Source organism: Leishmania mexicana, chromosome 8, assembly GCF_000234665.1.
Source record: "Leishmania mexicana MHOM/GT/2001/U1103 complete genome, chromosome 8".
NCBI classification, from domain to species: Eukaryota; Euglenozoa; class Kinetoplastea; order Trypanosomatida; family Trypanosomatidae; genus Leishmania; species Leishmania mexicana.
Window position 1 is genome coordinate 1,053,373 of NC_018312.1, and position 15,482 is coordinate 1,068,854.

At 60.3% G+C, this 15,482-nt stretch overlaps 5 protein-coding genes across 5 annotated transcripts; all 5 read left to right on the top strand.

Moving 5' to 3' along the window:
- Positions 1 to 992: 992 nt before the first annotated feature.
- On the top strand, positions 993 to 2,141 carry LMXM_08_29_0290 (uncharacterized protein; the record flags this gene model as incomplete). Its single annotated transcript, XM_003872484.1, has 1 exon — positions 993 to 2,141. The coding sequence occupies one exon, from the start codon at positions 993 to 995 to the stop codon at positions 2,139 to 2,141; it is 1,149 nt and encodes a 382-aa protein (XP_003872533.1).
- A 1,267-nt stretch (positions 2,142 to 3,408) lies between these two features.
- Positions 3,409 to 4,884, top strand: LMXM_08_29_0280 (uncharacterized protein; the record flags this gene model as incomplete). The annotated part of the gene is made up of 1 exon (XM_003872485.1): positions 3,409 to 4,884. The coding sequence occupies one exon, from the start codon at positions 3,409 to 3,411 to the stop codon at positions 4,882 to 4,884; it is 1,476 nt and encodes a 491-aa protein (XP_003872534.1).
- Positions 4,885 to 7,546: 2,662 nt separating this feature from the next.
- Positions 7,547 to 8,275, top strand: LMXM_08_29_0270 (uncharacterized protein; the record flags this gene model as incomplete). Its single annotated transcript, XM_003872486.1, has 1 exon — positions 7,547 to 8,275. One exon carries the CDS (start codon positions 7,547 to 7,549, stop codon positions 8,273 to 8,275), a length of 729 nt encoding a protein of 242 aa, XP_003872535.1.
- Positions 8,276 to 9,274: 999 nt separating this feature from the next.
- On the top strand, positions 9,275 to 11,062 carry LMXM_08_29_0260 (uncharacterized protein; the record flags this gene model as incomplete). Its single annotated transcript, XM_003872487.1, has 1 exon — positions 9,275 to 11,062. The coding sequence occupies one exon, from the start codon at positions 9,275 to 9,277 to the stop codon at positions 11,060 to 11,062; it is 1,788 nt and encodes a 595-aa protein (XP_003872536.1).
- Positions 11,063 to 11,804: 742 nt separating this feature from the next.
- LMXM_08_29_0251 (uncharacterized protein) lies at positions 11,805 to 12,764 on the top strand (the record flags this gene model as incomplete). Its single annotated transcript, XM_003872488.1, has 1 exon — positions 11,805 to 12,764. The coding sequence occupies one exon, from the start codon at positions 11,805 to 11,807 to the stop codon at positions 12,762 to 12,764; it is 960 nt and encodes a 319-aa protein (XP_003872537.1).
- Positions 12,765 to 15,482: the final 2,718 nt, after the last annotated feature.

The following is a 15,482-nucleotide window of genomic DNA, read 5'->3' on the forward strand; positions in this document are numbered from 1 at the left end:
CTACCGCTGTTGTGCTATCCGGGGTTTGACGACTGCTGCGCGAGAACCGTGCACCCCTCGCTTCTCGGTGGTGGCTCCTTCTTTTCCTGAGGGCGGTTGCCTAGGCGGCGCCCAAGGTGTACGCACCTTTCCACGACTTCCTCGTGTCACCCAGGGAGGCTGCGGGCTGCGGGCGCTTCTCTATCCCCTTCTTCCGCGCTTGCCCCTCGCCCGTGCACTTCCCCTCCTCTTCCCTCAAACCGCCCCCCCCCCCCGCCACCCCCTCTACCTCGAATTCCTATGCGGTACATGAGTGCGTGCAGTGCCTTGTCAGTGCCTTGTCGTATTGGACCTCCTCCCTCTTCCTCAGTTACATGCACAGGGCAAATACACAAGCAGACAAGCATATACACGCGAGCACCAACACCGCATCATCCACCATAGCTTGTACGCCGCCGTGAGAGTTTTCTCTCTAGCACGGGCAGCGCTCCCACTGCATGACCGACGTGCTCTTGTACATCAGTGCCTCCCCCCTCCCCTCTCCTCCCTTTGTTTGGTTTGTGGTACCCACCGTGATTTAGTGGAGCTCATTCTCCCCCCCCCCTTTCACTCCGTCTTCTGCTTTCTCTCCCCTTGCCAGCGCCCTCTTCCCCGTCGCACACACCGACATCCCTTCATACAACCTTTTCTCTTTCTGTACCTGTGCGTGCATGTGCCTGTGGATTACGTAGAGCATATCGACCCAATCGATCTGCGACACAGTCCTGGGTCAGTACATCGTTCTTCCTTGCCTTTAGTCCTCCTTGCCGACCCCATCTTTCCTTCTCCCTGCTGGTTGCCCTCCTCCCCCTCCACGACTAACTTACGCTCTCTCGCATAGCCACACACCCAACGTGCCACCCCTGGCATTGTCGCGTCCGTGCACAGCCCTTCCTCCCTCTCGTTCTCCCCCCTTTTTCCGCCGTTTAAATCCGTGCGCAACCTCCTCGCAGCGGAGGAAGGTGCGTGCGGAGATGTCTTCGACACGAGATGGTTCACGCTTGCACTCTGACGGCCCTTTCGATGGCCGCTCGCTGCTGTTAGAGCAGACGAAGCTGCTGCGGGAGTCGTCGCCGGCAGATATCAACTTCATTCAATTCCTTAAGCTGCGGCTGAGTGCGCAGCAACGAGCCACTGCGCAGCGCAACTACTGGCAGCGAGTACAACGGGAGGCAGCGGACAGTATGAACTCAAATATGGCGCGTCGTAAGGTGCGAGGCGGCATCCCTGCCCCCGCAGAAGCGATATCGACGGCCGCTTCCGGCAGCGTGGAGCGCGCACCCTTCAACGCCTATGATGCGGAGCACGTGATGCTAGAAAACTCGACCACATCGTTCGACACCTTCTCAAAGCTGGATGCGGTCATGCGGGCGACATCTCACGGTGCCGTGCAGCCCCCGACTGTGTATCGACACTTTGAGGGCCAGCCGTCTGCAGTGTTGAAGCGCCGCGGCGCACCTGCGTCGGAGTTCACGGACTTCGCCGCCGTCGCCACGGCTGAGCCTAGCGAAGACGGGAACAGCAGCCAAAGGCGCCCATCTGGTCCTCCGCTGGAGGAAGACTCGTACGTATTGGCGCCGTTTACCGCGAGTAACTATAGCGCGGCTGCTGCGGCCGCCATCGATGAGCGCCCAGCGATGGCCTGCGGCAAGCCGCAGGTCCCCGTCGATGTGGACGAGATGAAGGACGTGGAGTTGGAGCCGTGCCCGCACTGTGGTCGCACGTTTGCTCCGGCTCGATTGGAGCGGCACGTAACCACATGCGAGCGGCATAAAAGCACATTGCCTAAAACAAAGGGTGACATGAAGAGCGCCAGGGCCCTCACCGGTCGCAAGAAGCCGGACCGAACCGCAGGCGGTGATAGTGCCGCTGCTTCTGCGGCTGCCACGGCAAGCACTGCCGGTGCCGCACCGGGTGAGCCGCAGCGCTGGTCGACGGACACAATCTTCAAACCGGAGAAGTGGCGGAAGCAAAGCGCGCAGTTGCGCAACGCCATGGCTGGCGCATCCGTCGCGGTGGACGATGATCGGGTGCCGTGCCCGTCATGCGGGCGCCACTTCTCCGATGACGTCGCGGTGCGGCACATTCCGATGTGCAAGTCGAAGGGCAGTCGTGTGGCGTAACCGATCCAGCGGTGGCGCACAACAAAAAGGAAAAGTGTACCTGACACCGGTCTACCTGTGTGCGTCTGTGTGCGTCTGTGTGCGTGCGTGTGCATCTGTGGAGACCATCGCTGACGGCGCGTGCATTGTCTTTTGTTTTTCTGTTGTTTCTTTACCTCTCGCTTACCGGTAGAAGAGAGCACGTTATACTGGGCACATCAAAGTCATTAGCCGCCCTCTCCTCGCCTTTACTTTCATTTACAGCGCACACTGACGTCACGTTCCAGCAGTGGCGACACGAGCATCATCCATCCACGTTGACGGCAACCACTCCTCTCCTTCCCCCCAAATGGCCATACAACGCCCCGCCCCTTGCACGCTCTTGTTACTCCGTTGCTCGTATTCCGTCTTTTATTCTCTCGCGAGACAGCCTCTGCGTAGGCGTACGCACCTGTGTGTGTGTGTGTGTGTGTGTGTGCTCATCCACATCTTCGCCCTCTTCGGGTGGTGCTGCATCACTCTTTCGTCATCGCCATGTGCGAAGTACTTCAGCGTCTGCGAGTGTGGTAGTGGCTGAGAAAAACAGAGGAGGAACCGCAAACAGAGGGAGAGAGAGGATAGCGAGTCGCACTCGTCGTCTTGTGCACTTGGCAAATTCTTATCCTCTGCGCAGCGGAGTTCCGCCAACAGTGTCGATGCACGCATGCGTAAGAGGGGCGTAGTATCATCGTACTTGCTCTGGAACGGACTGCCGCGAAGGAAAAGAGCGGGGGGCGAGAGCAGGATGGGAGGCATGAAACGCACTTGAGGCAGTTTATTCAAACTGCCTTGGCTCAGCATCGCCGTTCTCTCGACTCTCTCTCTGTAAGGGGGGTCGTACGTCTCTGGTCGCCACCGCTCTCCCAGGTCGGCCGCCCGCTTGCTCTCTAGGCTTGGAGCCAAAGCAGGCGCCAGATGCTCATGCTTCCATCCACCGCACAGTCATCATCGACAGCTCTACCTCCCCACCTCTTTCGCTCCTGCTGCCATGCCGCTTCATCGCATATGTGCCTTCCTTTCCCCTCAGAGTCTTTGCCTTTCTTTTTCACCTGCACTTACCTTCTACTCATCCCTATCGATTCTGGAAGCTGCTATTCTGCATCCGCGGCTCCGTCATCATCCTCGTCTCCCGTTCGCCGTTGTGGACTATTACGTGATCTGTGAAGCTACCGTCATATGCGCAGCGTTGTCCCTCAGGTCCCCGCCTGCGCACCATCTACCCTCTCCATTCTCCCCTACCTACGTCATCATGAGCGCTGTTGAGGAATTCGAGTTCGAGCCTTTCACGGGTCGCCAGAGCAAGTACAAGGCATGCCTTGATGAGCTTGTGGCGCTCAACTTGGGCCCCAAGTCCGTGGTAACGGATGCCGTGACGCTGCGCAAGTTTTACAGCAAGGACAAGTCGAGCCACGCCCGCTCCGTCCCTGTGGCAGCTGTCCGGCCGAACTCAACGGAACAGGTGGCTGCGGTGGTACAGGTGTGCGCGAAGTACAAGGTGCCCATGACGCCGCGTGGTGCAGGCACCGGCCTCGAGGGTGGGTGCATCCCATACGCTGGCGGCATCGTCATCGACACGGATTCTTTGACGCGGATGGACTTCGACCTCGACAACTCGTGTGTGTGGGTAGGCGCTGGGGTGCGCAAAATGACCCTCAACAAGGCGGCTGCCAAGCACGGCCTCGTCTTTGGCCCCGACCCGTCCTCGAACCCCTGCGTCGGTGGGATGGTCGCAACCTCCGGCAGCGGTATGTGTACGCTGCGCTATGGTACCACGCGCGAGAACGTGCTGGCCTTGCGCGTCGTCACGCCGAAGGGCGCCGTTGTGCAGACGCGGCAGGTGGTGCGCAAGTCATCGGCAGGGCTGGAGCTGACTCAGCTGTACATTGGTAGCGAGGGCACCCTCGGCGTCATCTGTGAGGTATGCTTTCGACTGTTTCCCATTCAGAAGTACAGCTCCGGCGGCGTGGGCTTCTTCGCCACGACGCACGCGGCCGTGCGTGCAGTGGTGGCGCTCAGGCAGCAAGGTGTCCCACACACACTGCTGCGGTGCGAGCTGCTCAACAAGGAGAGTGTGGCGGTGGCCAACGCGTACAGAAAAACGAACCTGTGTGTGGCGGCGTGCGTGCTACTTGAGTTTGCGTCAGACAATACGGGGCGGCGCCACATTCACGGCGACTACAAGAAAGTGGCCGCGGTGTTCAAGAAGTTTGGCGCCAAGGAGATGTGCTACTTGAAGGACAGCAAGGCCATGGACACCGCTTGGGAGGCCCGCCGTAGCTGCTACTTCTCCGCCATGTACGTGGACAAGACAAAAGGTGCTCAGAGAGTGATCGCGACAGACGTCTGCGTCCCCATCAGCCGCCTGGCGGAGTGTGTCGAGGCGACAGAGGAGGACTTCAAGCAGAACAGCCGCCCGTGCCTGATCTGCGCCCACATTAGCGACGGCAACTTCCACACACTGATCCCGTTCACCGACGCGGCGGACTTTAAGCGTGCTCGCGAGCTGGAGGCTCGTATGGTGCGCCGCGCTGTCGAAATGGGCGGCACCGTGTCGGGCGAGCACGGCGTCGGCGTTGGTAAGGTGCGCCACGTCACGCACGAGCACAGTGAGGCCCACATTTGTGTGCAGGAGACGATCAAGAAGGCGCTCGACCCTGACAATATCATGAACCCCGGCTGCTTTTACCCGTTCCAGCAGGTACTGTACCCCACCGCGCACTTATAGCGCATGCGCCTCTCTGTCTGTGGTCGGTGGCGCACATACCCCAGAGGTTTGCTTTTCTGTTCTTCCTCCTCCCTACCATTTTTTTCTTTACTCTACCCCCCCCCTCCACACACACACACACACAAACACGCTCTTCTGATGTGTTCCTATTGTGTCTTGAGCTCCGGACTCTCGCTTTCTCTTTGGTGAGTGACTGAAGGCGCACCAACACATGTGCTCTGTCTCTCTCTCTTTGCCTCCTTTGTGCCTTAGGTGTGGTAAGCTGGTTGCTTTTCGTCCGCCTTGCTTCACTCTCTCTCTCTCTCCCTCACACACACACACACACGCGTCTGCCGCCAGTGCTGCTGCTCGTTTCTCTCCCTCGCATGGGCGCACGTATCATCTGCCTCTTGCGAGGCGGTAGCATTGCTCTATGGCGTCCGTGCTGGGAAGATCGAGGATGGAGAAGGGTGTGTGCAGCGGATGATTCCGATGATGGACGTTGTGGTGCGGTGGAGTCGGAAGAGAAGCTGATTGCACAAGAGGTGGGGATGTATGGGCAGCACCTCCGAATGCTGTCCTCCACCCGGCATACGTGCCGCCCCGCACGGAGACTTTGAGAAAGGCCCCTTTTAAACGGAAAAAAAACATAACTTTGTGTGCTCCCCCTTATCGTTGCTCCTCCCTGTCAGCCCCCCCCCCCAGTGTCCGCACAGGACGTCCGCTTTTCTACTCTGCCTTTCCTGCTGCGCCACCCGTCGCCACTCAAAGGCGTGTTGCCGTTCTCGGTCCGTGTGCGTGTGCCTGTGCGAAAGAAGGAAAGACATTGGAGTGCTTATATATATATCTATACATTTATATTTATACATCTCTCTCTATACATACACATACATACTTTCATGTGTGATGTAGGCGTATTCCTCCATTCATCATCTTCGTTTTCCTTGAAGGTTTGGTTGATTCGTTGTTGTCGTTCCGTTTCTTCTTACGCGCCAGGCTTTGCATTCTCCGGCAGAACTACAACACCGATCTCCGCGAGAGTGTGTGGGTCCGTGCACGACTAATAACGATCATGGTTGGAACGCAGCACCTCGCAGAGAGTGGTCACCTGCTAAGCAAGCACAGAGGGTGCCGAAGAGAAACCAACAAGTCCGCTGGCGCACACATGTACAAGTGCGCTCTAGATCATGACCATCCTGAGCTCACACTCACATTTATATACTTACTTTAAATTTTGTTTTCAGTTGTTGCCTTATGTCTACTCTCTCTTGTCGATTTCGAATGGAAAGAGGCGCAGCACACAGGCGCAGAATGAGGTGCGGTACCAAACGGTAACACCACAAGCGCGAGAATCACGCGCCTCCCACAGGGGTATGCGACACGCATACGGTTTTCTGCAGCAGCAGGAGCGGATTCGGACACTTCTTCCTGTGTCTCCGTCCGACCTCTCTCGCTCGCCCTCGTCATCTCTCTCAAGCTGTTCTAATTCGTTTCTTCTACACTATCTCTCAAGACTTGTTTTCCATGATCGCGGGGGACGCCTCTGTGCGCGGTATCGCAGGGCCCAGTGCACCCTCCCGCTCTCTCTGTGGGGAGGCCGGGCAGCCCCTACTCTACCCCGCCTCCTCACCCCTGCCCATGCCGAACCACGTGTGGTGGTGACAGGGCCAGGCACCCACGACACGGTGGGAGGGTGGGGTGGGGGGGGGGACAGAGCGATGGATCGCTGCTGATGTTGGCGGCCAGGTCCTGCATGGGGTGGCGTCGGAGCGCCCCGCGACCGTGAAGCGGTCTGTGCCGCCCACATGATCGGCAGAGTGCCCGCGTGACTCGAGCGTGTGGCCCACGCCGGTGGCGACCGGCATACGGGGTGGGTAGAGTTTTGAAGCGCAGGGGCCATGCTCGCCGACGACCGGGTGGGCACATTGCTGTACCGGCGTGTGTCTACGGCTGCTCTGCACTGCGCGATGGGCCCTGTGGCAGGCCAGGGGGAGGAGGGGAGAGAGAGTCACGCGGAGTGTGGCCCCGTGCTGTGTGGCAGAGAGGGCGGACACGGAAAGAACTGTTGTTGGTTGTAGCGTCGCTGTGCGAGTAAAGGATTGTGTGCACGCCGATGCCCTGCTATTCCTTGCTGTCTGTGTGACCTCGTTCACGACGACACGCTCATACGTCGACCTTGTCAAACCAAGCCATCTACTCACCTCGTGCTCTTGTGCATGGATGTGTGTGTGTGTGTGTGCGAGTGAGTGCCTGCACAAGTTTGTGTGCGAGGCGTAGGTCGCTGCGCAATGCAGACGCGATACCGCTGGTGTCTTCTTCCCCTTTTGTGTGCATGCGACGTCATCGCGGTGGAGTCTGCGGCGGAAGTGCCGATCCGATGCACCTGCTTGCATCTGCTGTGGCGAAGTACTTCGCCACTCACGAAGAGGAGGCCGACGACGCAGCCTGACGGACGGCAGTGGCGCTGGTCTCTTCCCCGCCACCCCTTTCTTCTGCTGTTGCTCTTGCGAAGAGCACAACCGGACAAGACCTGTCAAACGAAACCGCGTCGCAGCCAGCAGTGTCTTTGACCGTTCTCGCCAACCCCTCTGTTTCTCCTGTGCGTCTCGCAGGCTCTCTCCAGCGCTTCCTTCCCCGACCACCGCCCACACAGCTCCACGCACTGTCTCAGCGCAAGCGCACAATGCCGTTCTGGAAGAATTACATTTACACCAAGCCGGAGGTGGACGATGACGATTTGCCGCAGGTGGAGTACCGCCTATTCGACGATGAGGGCAGGATGAGGGATGACAACGTAGCGGCGATGGCGGTCACCGCGTGGCGCAGGTCATCGACATCCTCGAAAGCATCCGCAAACGCGAAGAAATCGCCACCTCAGTCGCAGAAGAAGCACGCGTCTCTGCTGAAGTCTGTCGGCGCGAAGCTGACGACTCCGCTCAAGGAGGCAGACTTGAAGGACTCCCCGCACTCGCCCAGCAAGGCCGCCTCTCGCTCCCCGCACGCCAGCAGGTTGGCGGCCAGCTCGCCAGCCAAGTCGCCAGAGCCGCAGCCGGTGACTTCCGCGAGCAGCACGCCGCGCAAGGCCAGCCCGAAGAAAGCGCCGCTCAAGAAGATCTCTCCCAAGAAGTCATCGAAGCAATCGTCGCCGAAGAAGGCCGCCTCCCGATCCCCGGCCCGCGCGCGCTCTCCTTCGCCGACGAAGCCCAAGCCGGCGACAAAGACGTCAGCCCGCCGTCGGCGTTCTCGCTCCCGCTCGAACTCGCGGCGCAAGGCCGCGACGGCGCCTTCCAAAACGCCGAGCCCAAAGTGGACACTCGCCGCGTTGAAGGAGTTTGCGAAGGACAACTCGATTCAGTTGAAGGGGGCCAAGACAAAGGCGGACATCCTCGGCACCATCCACGGCTCCCCGTAGAGCGTGAAGTGAGACCGATATCCCGGTCAGTAGCGTGCGACTGCAGTCCTGCGATGAAGGGAGTCGAGAAGGCTGTGGCGGTGGTGGCAGACGCCATCGTCTCCGCGCACACTGCATGCGCCGGCTCACCCCGCTCTACACCCCACCAACCCGCATAGAGAGAGGGGCAGACACCCGCGATTTTGTTGTGTGTGTGTTTTCTGTTGTTAGCTTGTTTTGTACGTTAGATCCTTGTCCTCCCTCCTGTTCCTCCCCCCTCCCCCCACTGTGTGCGCGTGCTCCATCTCGTGGGCGCTCGGCAGCTGGATAGGTGGATGAGCGGTGTGCCTGCGTCCGTCATCCTTCACCTCTGCGCTGCCTCCCTCTCCCTACCCCTTCATGGGGCTTGTGCTGTTCATCCCGTCCTCCCTGTGCACTGGTGTCTCTGCATGCACGGAGGCGTATCCGGGCCAACACGCGAGGTGTGGCTGTACTACCCCCCCACCACCACCACCACCACCACCGAACCCCGTGCAAAGGACTTGTTGCTATCAGTCCCACGGACGAGTCTCTGCGAGGGTCACCTAGAAAGCGAGAAAGAGCGCAGAAGGGAAAGAAACGTCTGCCAAATCGGCAAATACGCACACCTGCGCAACATGCGAGGAGAGGAGGCGGGAGTGAGAGAGCGCTACGGGGTGGGGGTGGGGTGGATTCTGCAGCCCTTCTGGCCACCCCACTCATTGCGCCAGCGCCTGTGCAGTTCATGTGGAAGCGGTCTTCCGCCTTGTGCACCGGCTCATCTTATTCTGCAGGGGCATATATCCCTTGCCATGCTCGTGGGTGCGTGCGTGCAACACGCGCCACTGTGCAGCTCTCGCATGGCCGTTACGGCAATGCCCCAATCTACGTGGCCGCGGCTGCCTTTGCCTCCCCTTCAAGCGGTGAGCCTTGCCCAAGTCCTTCCCTCCGTCGCCTTGCCTCTCTCGTTATCGTGGTCACCTCGTACTTCTGCACAAACACATGCGTGTGCACGAAGAGAAGCACGCCCACATGCACCATGCACAGCATCCCCCACCCGTGTCATCGGCTGGGGGGCTGCTGAGGGAGCCATCTGGCGGTGTCGTGATCGACTGCCGAAGCACACGCTACCACGTCGTGCGCGCCGCGGCGCGCATGGTCGAGTGGACGGTGTATGATACGGATACTGAGGACCGCATACCACCCCTGTTCCATGGCGTGCCGCTCGAGTCTCCAGAGCGAGTCGCCACACCGCCGCATGCACCTCAGGTCCTGTGGGTGGACAAGAGCGTAGTGAGTTCCCGCGTAGCAGAGCTGGCGTGCTACCAGCGCCTGAACCACTTCGCGGCAATGAACGTGATTGCCCGAAAGGCGCTCCTGTTTCGCCGTCTCATGCAGCTGTCGCGGCTTCAATCGACGGACAGCGCGCGGTCGAAGATTGCTGGTGGCGGTGCGGCGGTGGGCTGCACGAATCGTGTCGAATCGACCCTAGAGCGGTTTCTTGCGCTGTCGGTACCGGCGAGCTTCTCCAGCCTCACGGATCTCGGCCGCTTGGCAGCATTTCGACGGGAGCTGACGGAGCGCGCCGACCCTTCCTCCGATGTCCGCCCTGTGTTCTTCATCATTAAACCCAACACAGGGTGTGAGGGCAGGGGCATCCGTCTCACCACCTCCCCAGAGGAGGATCTGACCGAGGCCGAACGAAAGGACCAGAAGAGGGAGTGTATCGTGCAGCTGTACGTGGATCGTCCCTTACTGATGGGCGGCAGGAAGTTCGACTTGCGTCTTTATGTGCTGCTTGTCGCGACAGCGCCCCAGCAGCTGTCGCGCCGCTCGTCAGCACCGTCTGCGACTTCCCGTACCGTGTCGACTGTCTCCAAACCCGCAGTGAGCGAGACCTGCAGTAACTCGACAGAGGTGCCGCGCGATGTACAAGGCGTGGAGCTGTACGTACATCGTGAAGGCCTTGTGCGCGTCTGCGCCAAACCCTACGCCGCGCCGACCGACGGAAACTGCGGCGATGCATCGCGGCACTTGACGAACTACGCAGTGAACAAAGCATCGTCCTTGTACGTGCCGGCCGCCCACGACGACGGCGCTGAACCTCACGTCGATGTCGGCGTCTCTCAGAGGCAGCCAAGGGCGCACGTTGACCGGGAGGATAGCAACAAGCAGAGCCTCGCCGCGTTCGCCTCCTTCATTGAGTCTCTCCATGTCCCGGGCGGGTGGCCGCGTGTGCGACGCAGCTTAGATGAGTGCATCACTCTCACCATTCTCTCTGGTGTCGAGGTGCTGCGGCGTGAGCTGATCGGCGCTGGCGGCACACGAGGCTACCGTGCCGATGGTCGCAGCTGCTTCGAGCTGCTAGGGTTCGATGTAATGCTGCGCGAGGCGGACCTGCACCCTGTCTTGATGGAGGTGAACCACTCCCCGTCGCTGTTCTGCGACACCGCCCTCGACTTCGCCGTAAAGAGTGCCGTTTTGCGCGACACCTTTCGACTGCTGGAGACACACATGCCACCCTGGGGGCAGCATGAGGGCAATCCGCAGAGGTACGAAGCCTGCATGCAAGGCGATGCCAAAGCATGGATGGAGCAGCGAGCGGACATGCTAGTGCGCGGGGCTTCCGTGGAACCGTTCGGGTTTCGCCGCCTACTCCCCCACTACAGTGCGGGTTGCGGCACAGGCGGTGCTGAGAGGACCGGGGATGGGACGGGCATTGATGACTGGCTACCAGCAGAAAGAGCGGCCCAGCAGCGCATGGTGGAGCTGTCGAGGCGACTGCCCTGAGCCCGGATCTCCCCTCCCCTCCAACCCGCTGCTGCTGGCGCTGCTCGACTTCATCCACGACCGCTTCCCCTTGCCTACAGCAATACCACTCTCTCGCGACTCTCTGTCTCCTGTGCGCTGCCCACGGGGGAGGGAGAAACTACAGTGCACTCTTGAGCACCGTGCCATTTGCGTTGGCACCCCTAGCGGTACTTCGGTGGAGCTGTCCTCCTCTCAGCGACACATGCATACACGCACCTACGCAAGCTCTCGCAAGACCAGACGCCCGAACATTCCTTGCATTTTACGTCGCCGCCACCATGTCCGCTGTCCTCGCAATGCGGGTAGTCAGCTCTGCACACTAACTATCGATTCCAGCACCATTACGAGTGCATCCGTGCCAGACACCACAGTCCGCGGAGACAAAGGAGCACAGGGCCGGTGGGTGAGACAGGTGTTGTAAAGTGCGGTATCGCATGCGTCTGTAGCATCCTTCCTCCCCCTCTCCCCCCTCCGTCAGCCTCCCCGCCTTCGATGCTCGCACCTGCACGCGCGCACACAACTCCCATCATTGCTGACTCCTCCCTGCTCTTGCGACCTACCCTTTCCGCGCTTTTCCGCTCATTCTCCTGGTCACTTCTTCCCACCAACTGCCACTGCACCGCTACTAGCGCACACATAAACACCCCACGCAGGCCATTCACTTGCACCCCGCCTCTGCTGTCCCGCTATCTCGCTCGCGCTCGCCACCCCCTTCGCCACCATGTCCCTGCCAGTGATCGATATCGCGCCGCTGTACAACGACAACAAGGCGCACTTGCTGCGCGTTGCACACGCGATCGACGATGCATGCCGCACCTGGGGCTTCTTCTACATCACCGGACACAACATTCCGAAGGACCGCGTGGAGCAGCTGACGGGGATGGCGAAAAAGTTCTTTGCTCTGCCGCAGGAGGAGAAGCTTCGGATCAACATTGAGAAGACCTCGAACCACCGCGGCTACGGCATGTGTGCTGCAGAGCAGCTCGACCCCAGCAAGCCTAGTGACTGGAAAGAAACCTTCGACATGGGCTTCCACATGCCTCTGGACCACCCCTCTGTCGTTGCCGGCAAGCCGCTGCGCGGCCCGAACCACCACCCCACGTGGATTGAGGGATGGACGGAGCTGATGGAGCAGCACTACAGCGATATGCAGCGCCTGGCTCTGCTGCTGATGCGTGCGCTGGCACTTGCACTCGACATCGATGAGGACTTTTTCGTGTCGAAGTTTCACGAGCCGCTGAGCGTGTTCCGCATGATCCACTACCCCGCACTGCCGGACGAGAAGGGCCGCGTTGTGTGCGGCGCGCACACAGACTACGGCATCGTGACCCTGCTGTACCAGGACAGTGTTGGCGGGCTGCAGGTGCAGAACCTGCAGGGTGAGTGGATGGACGCGCCATCACTTGAGGGCAGCTACGTTGTGAACATCGGCGACATGATGGCGATGTGGAGCAACGGGCGGTACAAGAGCACGCCGCACCGTGTGCTAAACCAAGGCGTGGAGCGCATCTCGATGCCGTTCTTCTGCGAGCCGAACCCCGAGACGATGATTTCGTGCCTGCCGAACTGTTTCGACGAGGCGAACCCCCCGAAGTTTTCGGACGTGAAGGCTGCCGACTGGCTGCTGAAGCGCTTCCAACAGACGTATGCCTACCGCGCGGACGAACTGAAGTCGCAATAGCGTGTCTGAAACAGCTGACGGACTCCGCCCACGCCCCACACGCGCGTTCGCCTGCCCGTTTTACTCTCTCCCACCGCGCGCTGCACTTCACGTGCAGGGCCGCTGGTGCTCCATTCCCTTCTTCGCGTCCTTTGCGAAGCGCTAGGGTGATGGCACCGCCACGCACACGCACGCAAATCTGAACGCTCGAGGGGCGTGTCCCCTGTTGGCCACGCTAACGATATTAAGGCAGACGCGATTGCGCCGCCGCTGGATGACGCTCAGGACAGCGCGTGCAGGCACACTTTAGGCCCAACGACGGGCTGTGGGAGAACACGGAATTGGGAGCGAACACAAAACGGAAGGGAAGAGGGAGAGAGAGACACAAGGCGCTGCCCGTTGATGCCCCCCTGCATTGTGCTGCCTCGTCCCCCTTCACATCCCTCCCTCTCCCCCTCCCCTCGCCCCTCCGCCCCAAAAAAGAAAGGAGAGCCACGGGGCCGGGGGGTCACGAGTGTTTTGCTGTGCGCGCTGGTGGGCCTTCTCTACCTCCCCCCGACCTCGCGATGAGCACGAACACACGCGTGCGGCTTTCTATACACATACATGTTTGTAAATGCGCGCGAATAACAAGTGGTGCAGCGTCACGTTCTCACAGAACCTGAAAAGGGCATCAATCCCGTTTCAACGGTCGCGGGATTCTCGGGTGACGAGCACACGTGGGGGTCGAAACGCGACGGAGAGCGACACGCAAAGCGAAAAGGGACGTGTGCGGATGCTACGAGGCATCTGGAGCGTAACGCTACCCCCCCCCCTTCCTCTTTGATATTGTTTTGTGTGTCATGCGTGCATCGGTGTACGAGGCGAGTAGGGGAGGAGCTGTTCGCCTCCCTCCCCCTACCCATGCACGTAGCCCTTGCGCCTCACCCCCCCTTTACTCGTCGCGGCTGTGTTCCTGTCCCTTTACCCCGTGGCTCCCCCACGATCATGCTTGTGTGCATGCGCCTGTGTAGGCGTGTACCCCTTCTGCTTTGCGGCGACTCCGCTTGTGACACAACGTCACTTTCGTTTACTTACATACGTTTGTTTGGTTAAAGCGTGCGATGCATGCATCTCTTCTTTCCAAACAGCGCTGCAGCCGTTAACCTCCTTCTTTCCAAACAGCGCTGCAGCCGTTGACCTCCCCTTAGCTACTGCGCTGCAGCCGTTGACCCCCCTAGCTGCAGCGCTCTCCCTTCCACTCCCCTCATCTTATTTTCTTCTGTTCTTTCCCTCCCCCATCGTATCTTTCCTGTGACCGTTCTCCCTCCTACAATCTTCGGAGGGGAAGACGGTGATGCCTTTTACTTTCCCTTTGTGCTGAGCACACCCTCTCCGCACCTTGCAGGAGTTATCGCCTGACAGCTTCCGCGGCTCGGCTACGCACGTCTGGACACCGTAATGCTCTCTCTCGGATGGGCTGCTCTTCTTCCTAGATGCCCCTACCATGTCGAGTGTCTCTCCAAGAGGTGACAGGGCATCGAAGGGAGAACGCGTGCTGCTTCCGTTGCTCATCTAGCGGGTAAGAGGAGGTCTGCTAGAAGGCACGCGCGCCAGGTGCGTGTGTGTGTGTCAGGGAGGGGGCCTTTCAGAAGGCTCCACGACACGCTGCGCAGTGGGCGTAGAAGGAAGAAGGCGGAGGTGGGAGAGAAAGTGCGTGGACACGCCATACCATCTACGCCCCTCCGTTTTACTTTCTGTGCCATCGTTCATGCTGCTGCTGCCCGTACCCCCTCTCTCTGCCCCGTCTCCTCCTCTCCCCGCTGCCTCCGTGTGGCATGAAGAGCAAAGCGATGTGCAGAGGGGGGAGAGAGAACATACACGCCGGAGAAGGCCGCGCGGTGTGCTGGCTCGTCAGCGATACGCAACACAGGAAAAGAGACCATAAAAGCGGACAGGCAGGCACAAGGTAGCGCAGAGAAGCGTGGGAAGGAGGGCTGAATGACCTCTGCTGCCGCGTGGAACACCTCCTGCCTGCTTGCTTGTGCGTGCCTGCTGCCATCCTCTCCACCGCATCCTGCTTGGTCGGTGAGCCTTGGGCGCGATGTTGGCAGAGAGATTTGTGAGGCAACCCCGCGGAGCGGGGTGGTGATCGTAGAGGTCATCCTGGGTGAGGGGCGGGTGCGACAATGAGCGATTGTCCGTGCGTGCGTATCTGTTAAGGAGACACGGCACGGAGAGGCACCCGGGTGTTTTCTCCCCACCGCTCACTACATATTTTGCGCCCTCCCCTTCCATCCCCTCCCCCTCCCCCTCTGTCCATCGCGGCACCCTCGTGCCCACCCCCCCCGCGCCTCTGCCTCTCCGTTCTCCTCCTCTCGGTGGCCGCCACACTGTTACGCCATCCCTTCACCTGCTTCGCGTCTCTCAGTGAAGATGCCCATCCCTCTCTCTCCCCCGGAAGCTCTTTTCACGTCTGTGTAGGCGGGCGTGAGTCTCCGCTGTCTCTCAAGACTTGTTTTCCATGATCGCGGGGGACGCCTCCGTGCGCGGTATCGCAGGACCCAGTGCACCCTCCCGCTCTCTCTGTGGGGAGGCCGGGCAGCCCCTACTCTACCCCGCCTCCTCACCCCTGCCCATGCCGAACCACGTGTGGTGGTGACAGGGCCAGGCACCCACGACACGGTGGGAGGGTGGGGTGGGGGGGGGGACAGAGCGATGGATCGCTGCTGATGTTGGCGGCCAGGTCCTGCATGGGGT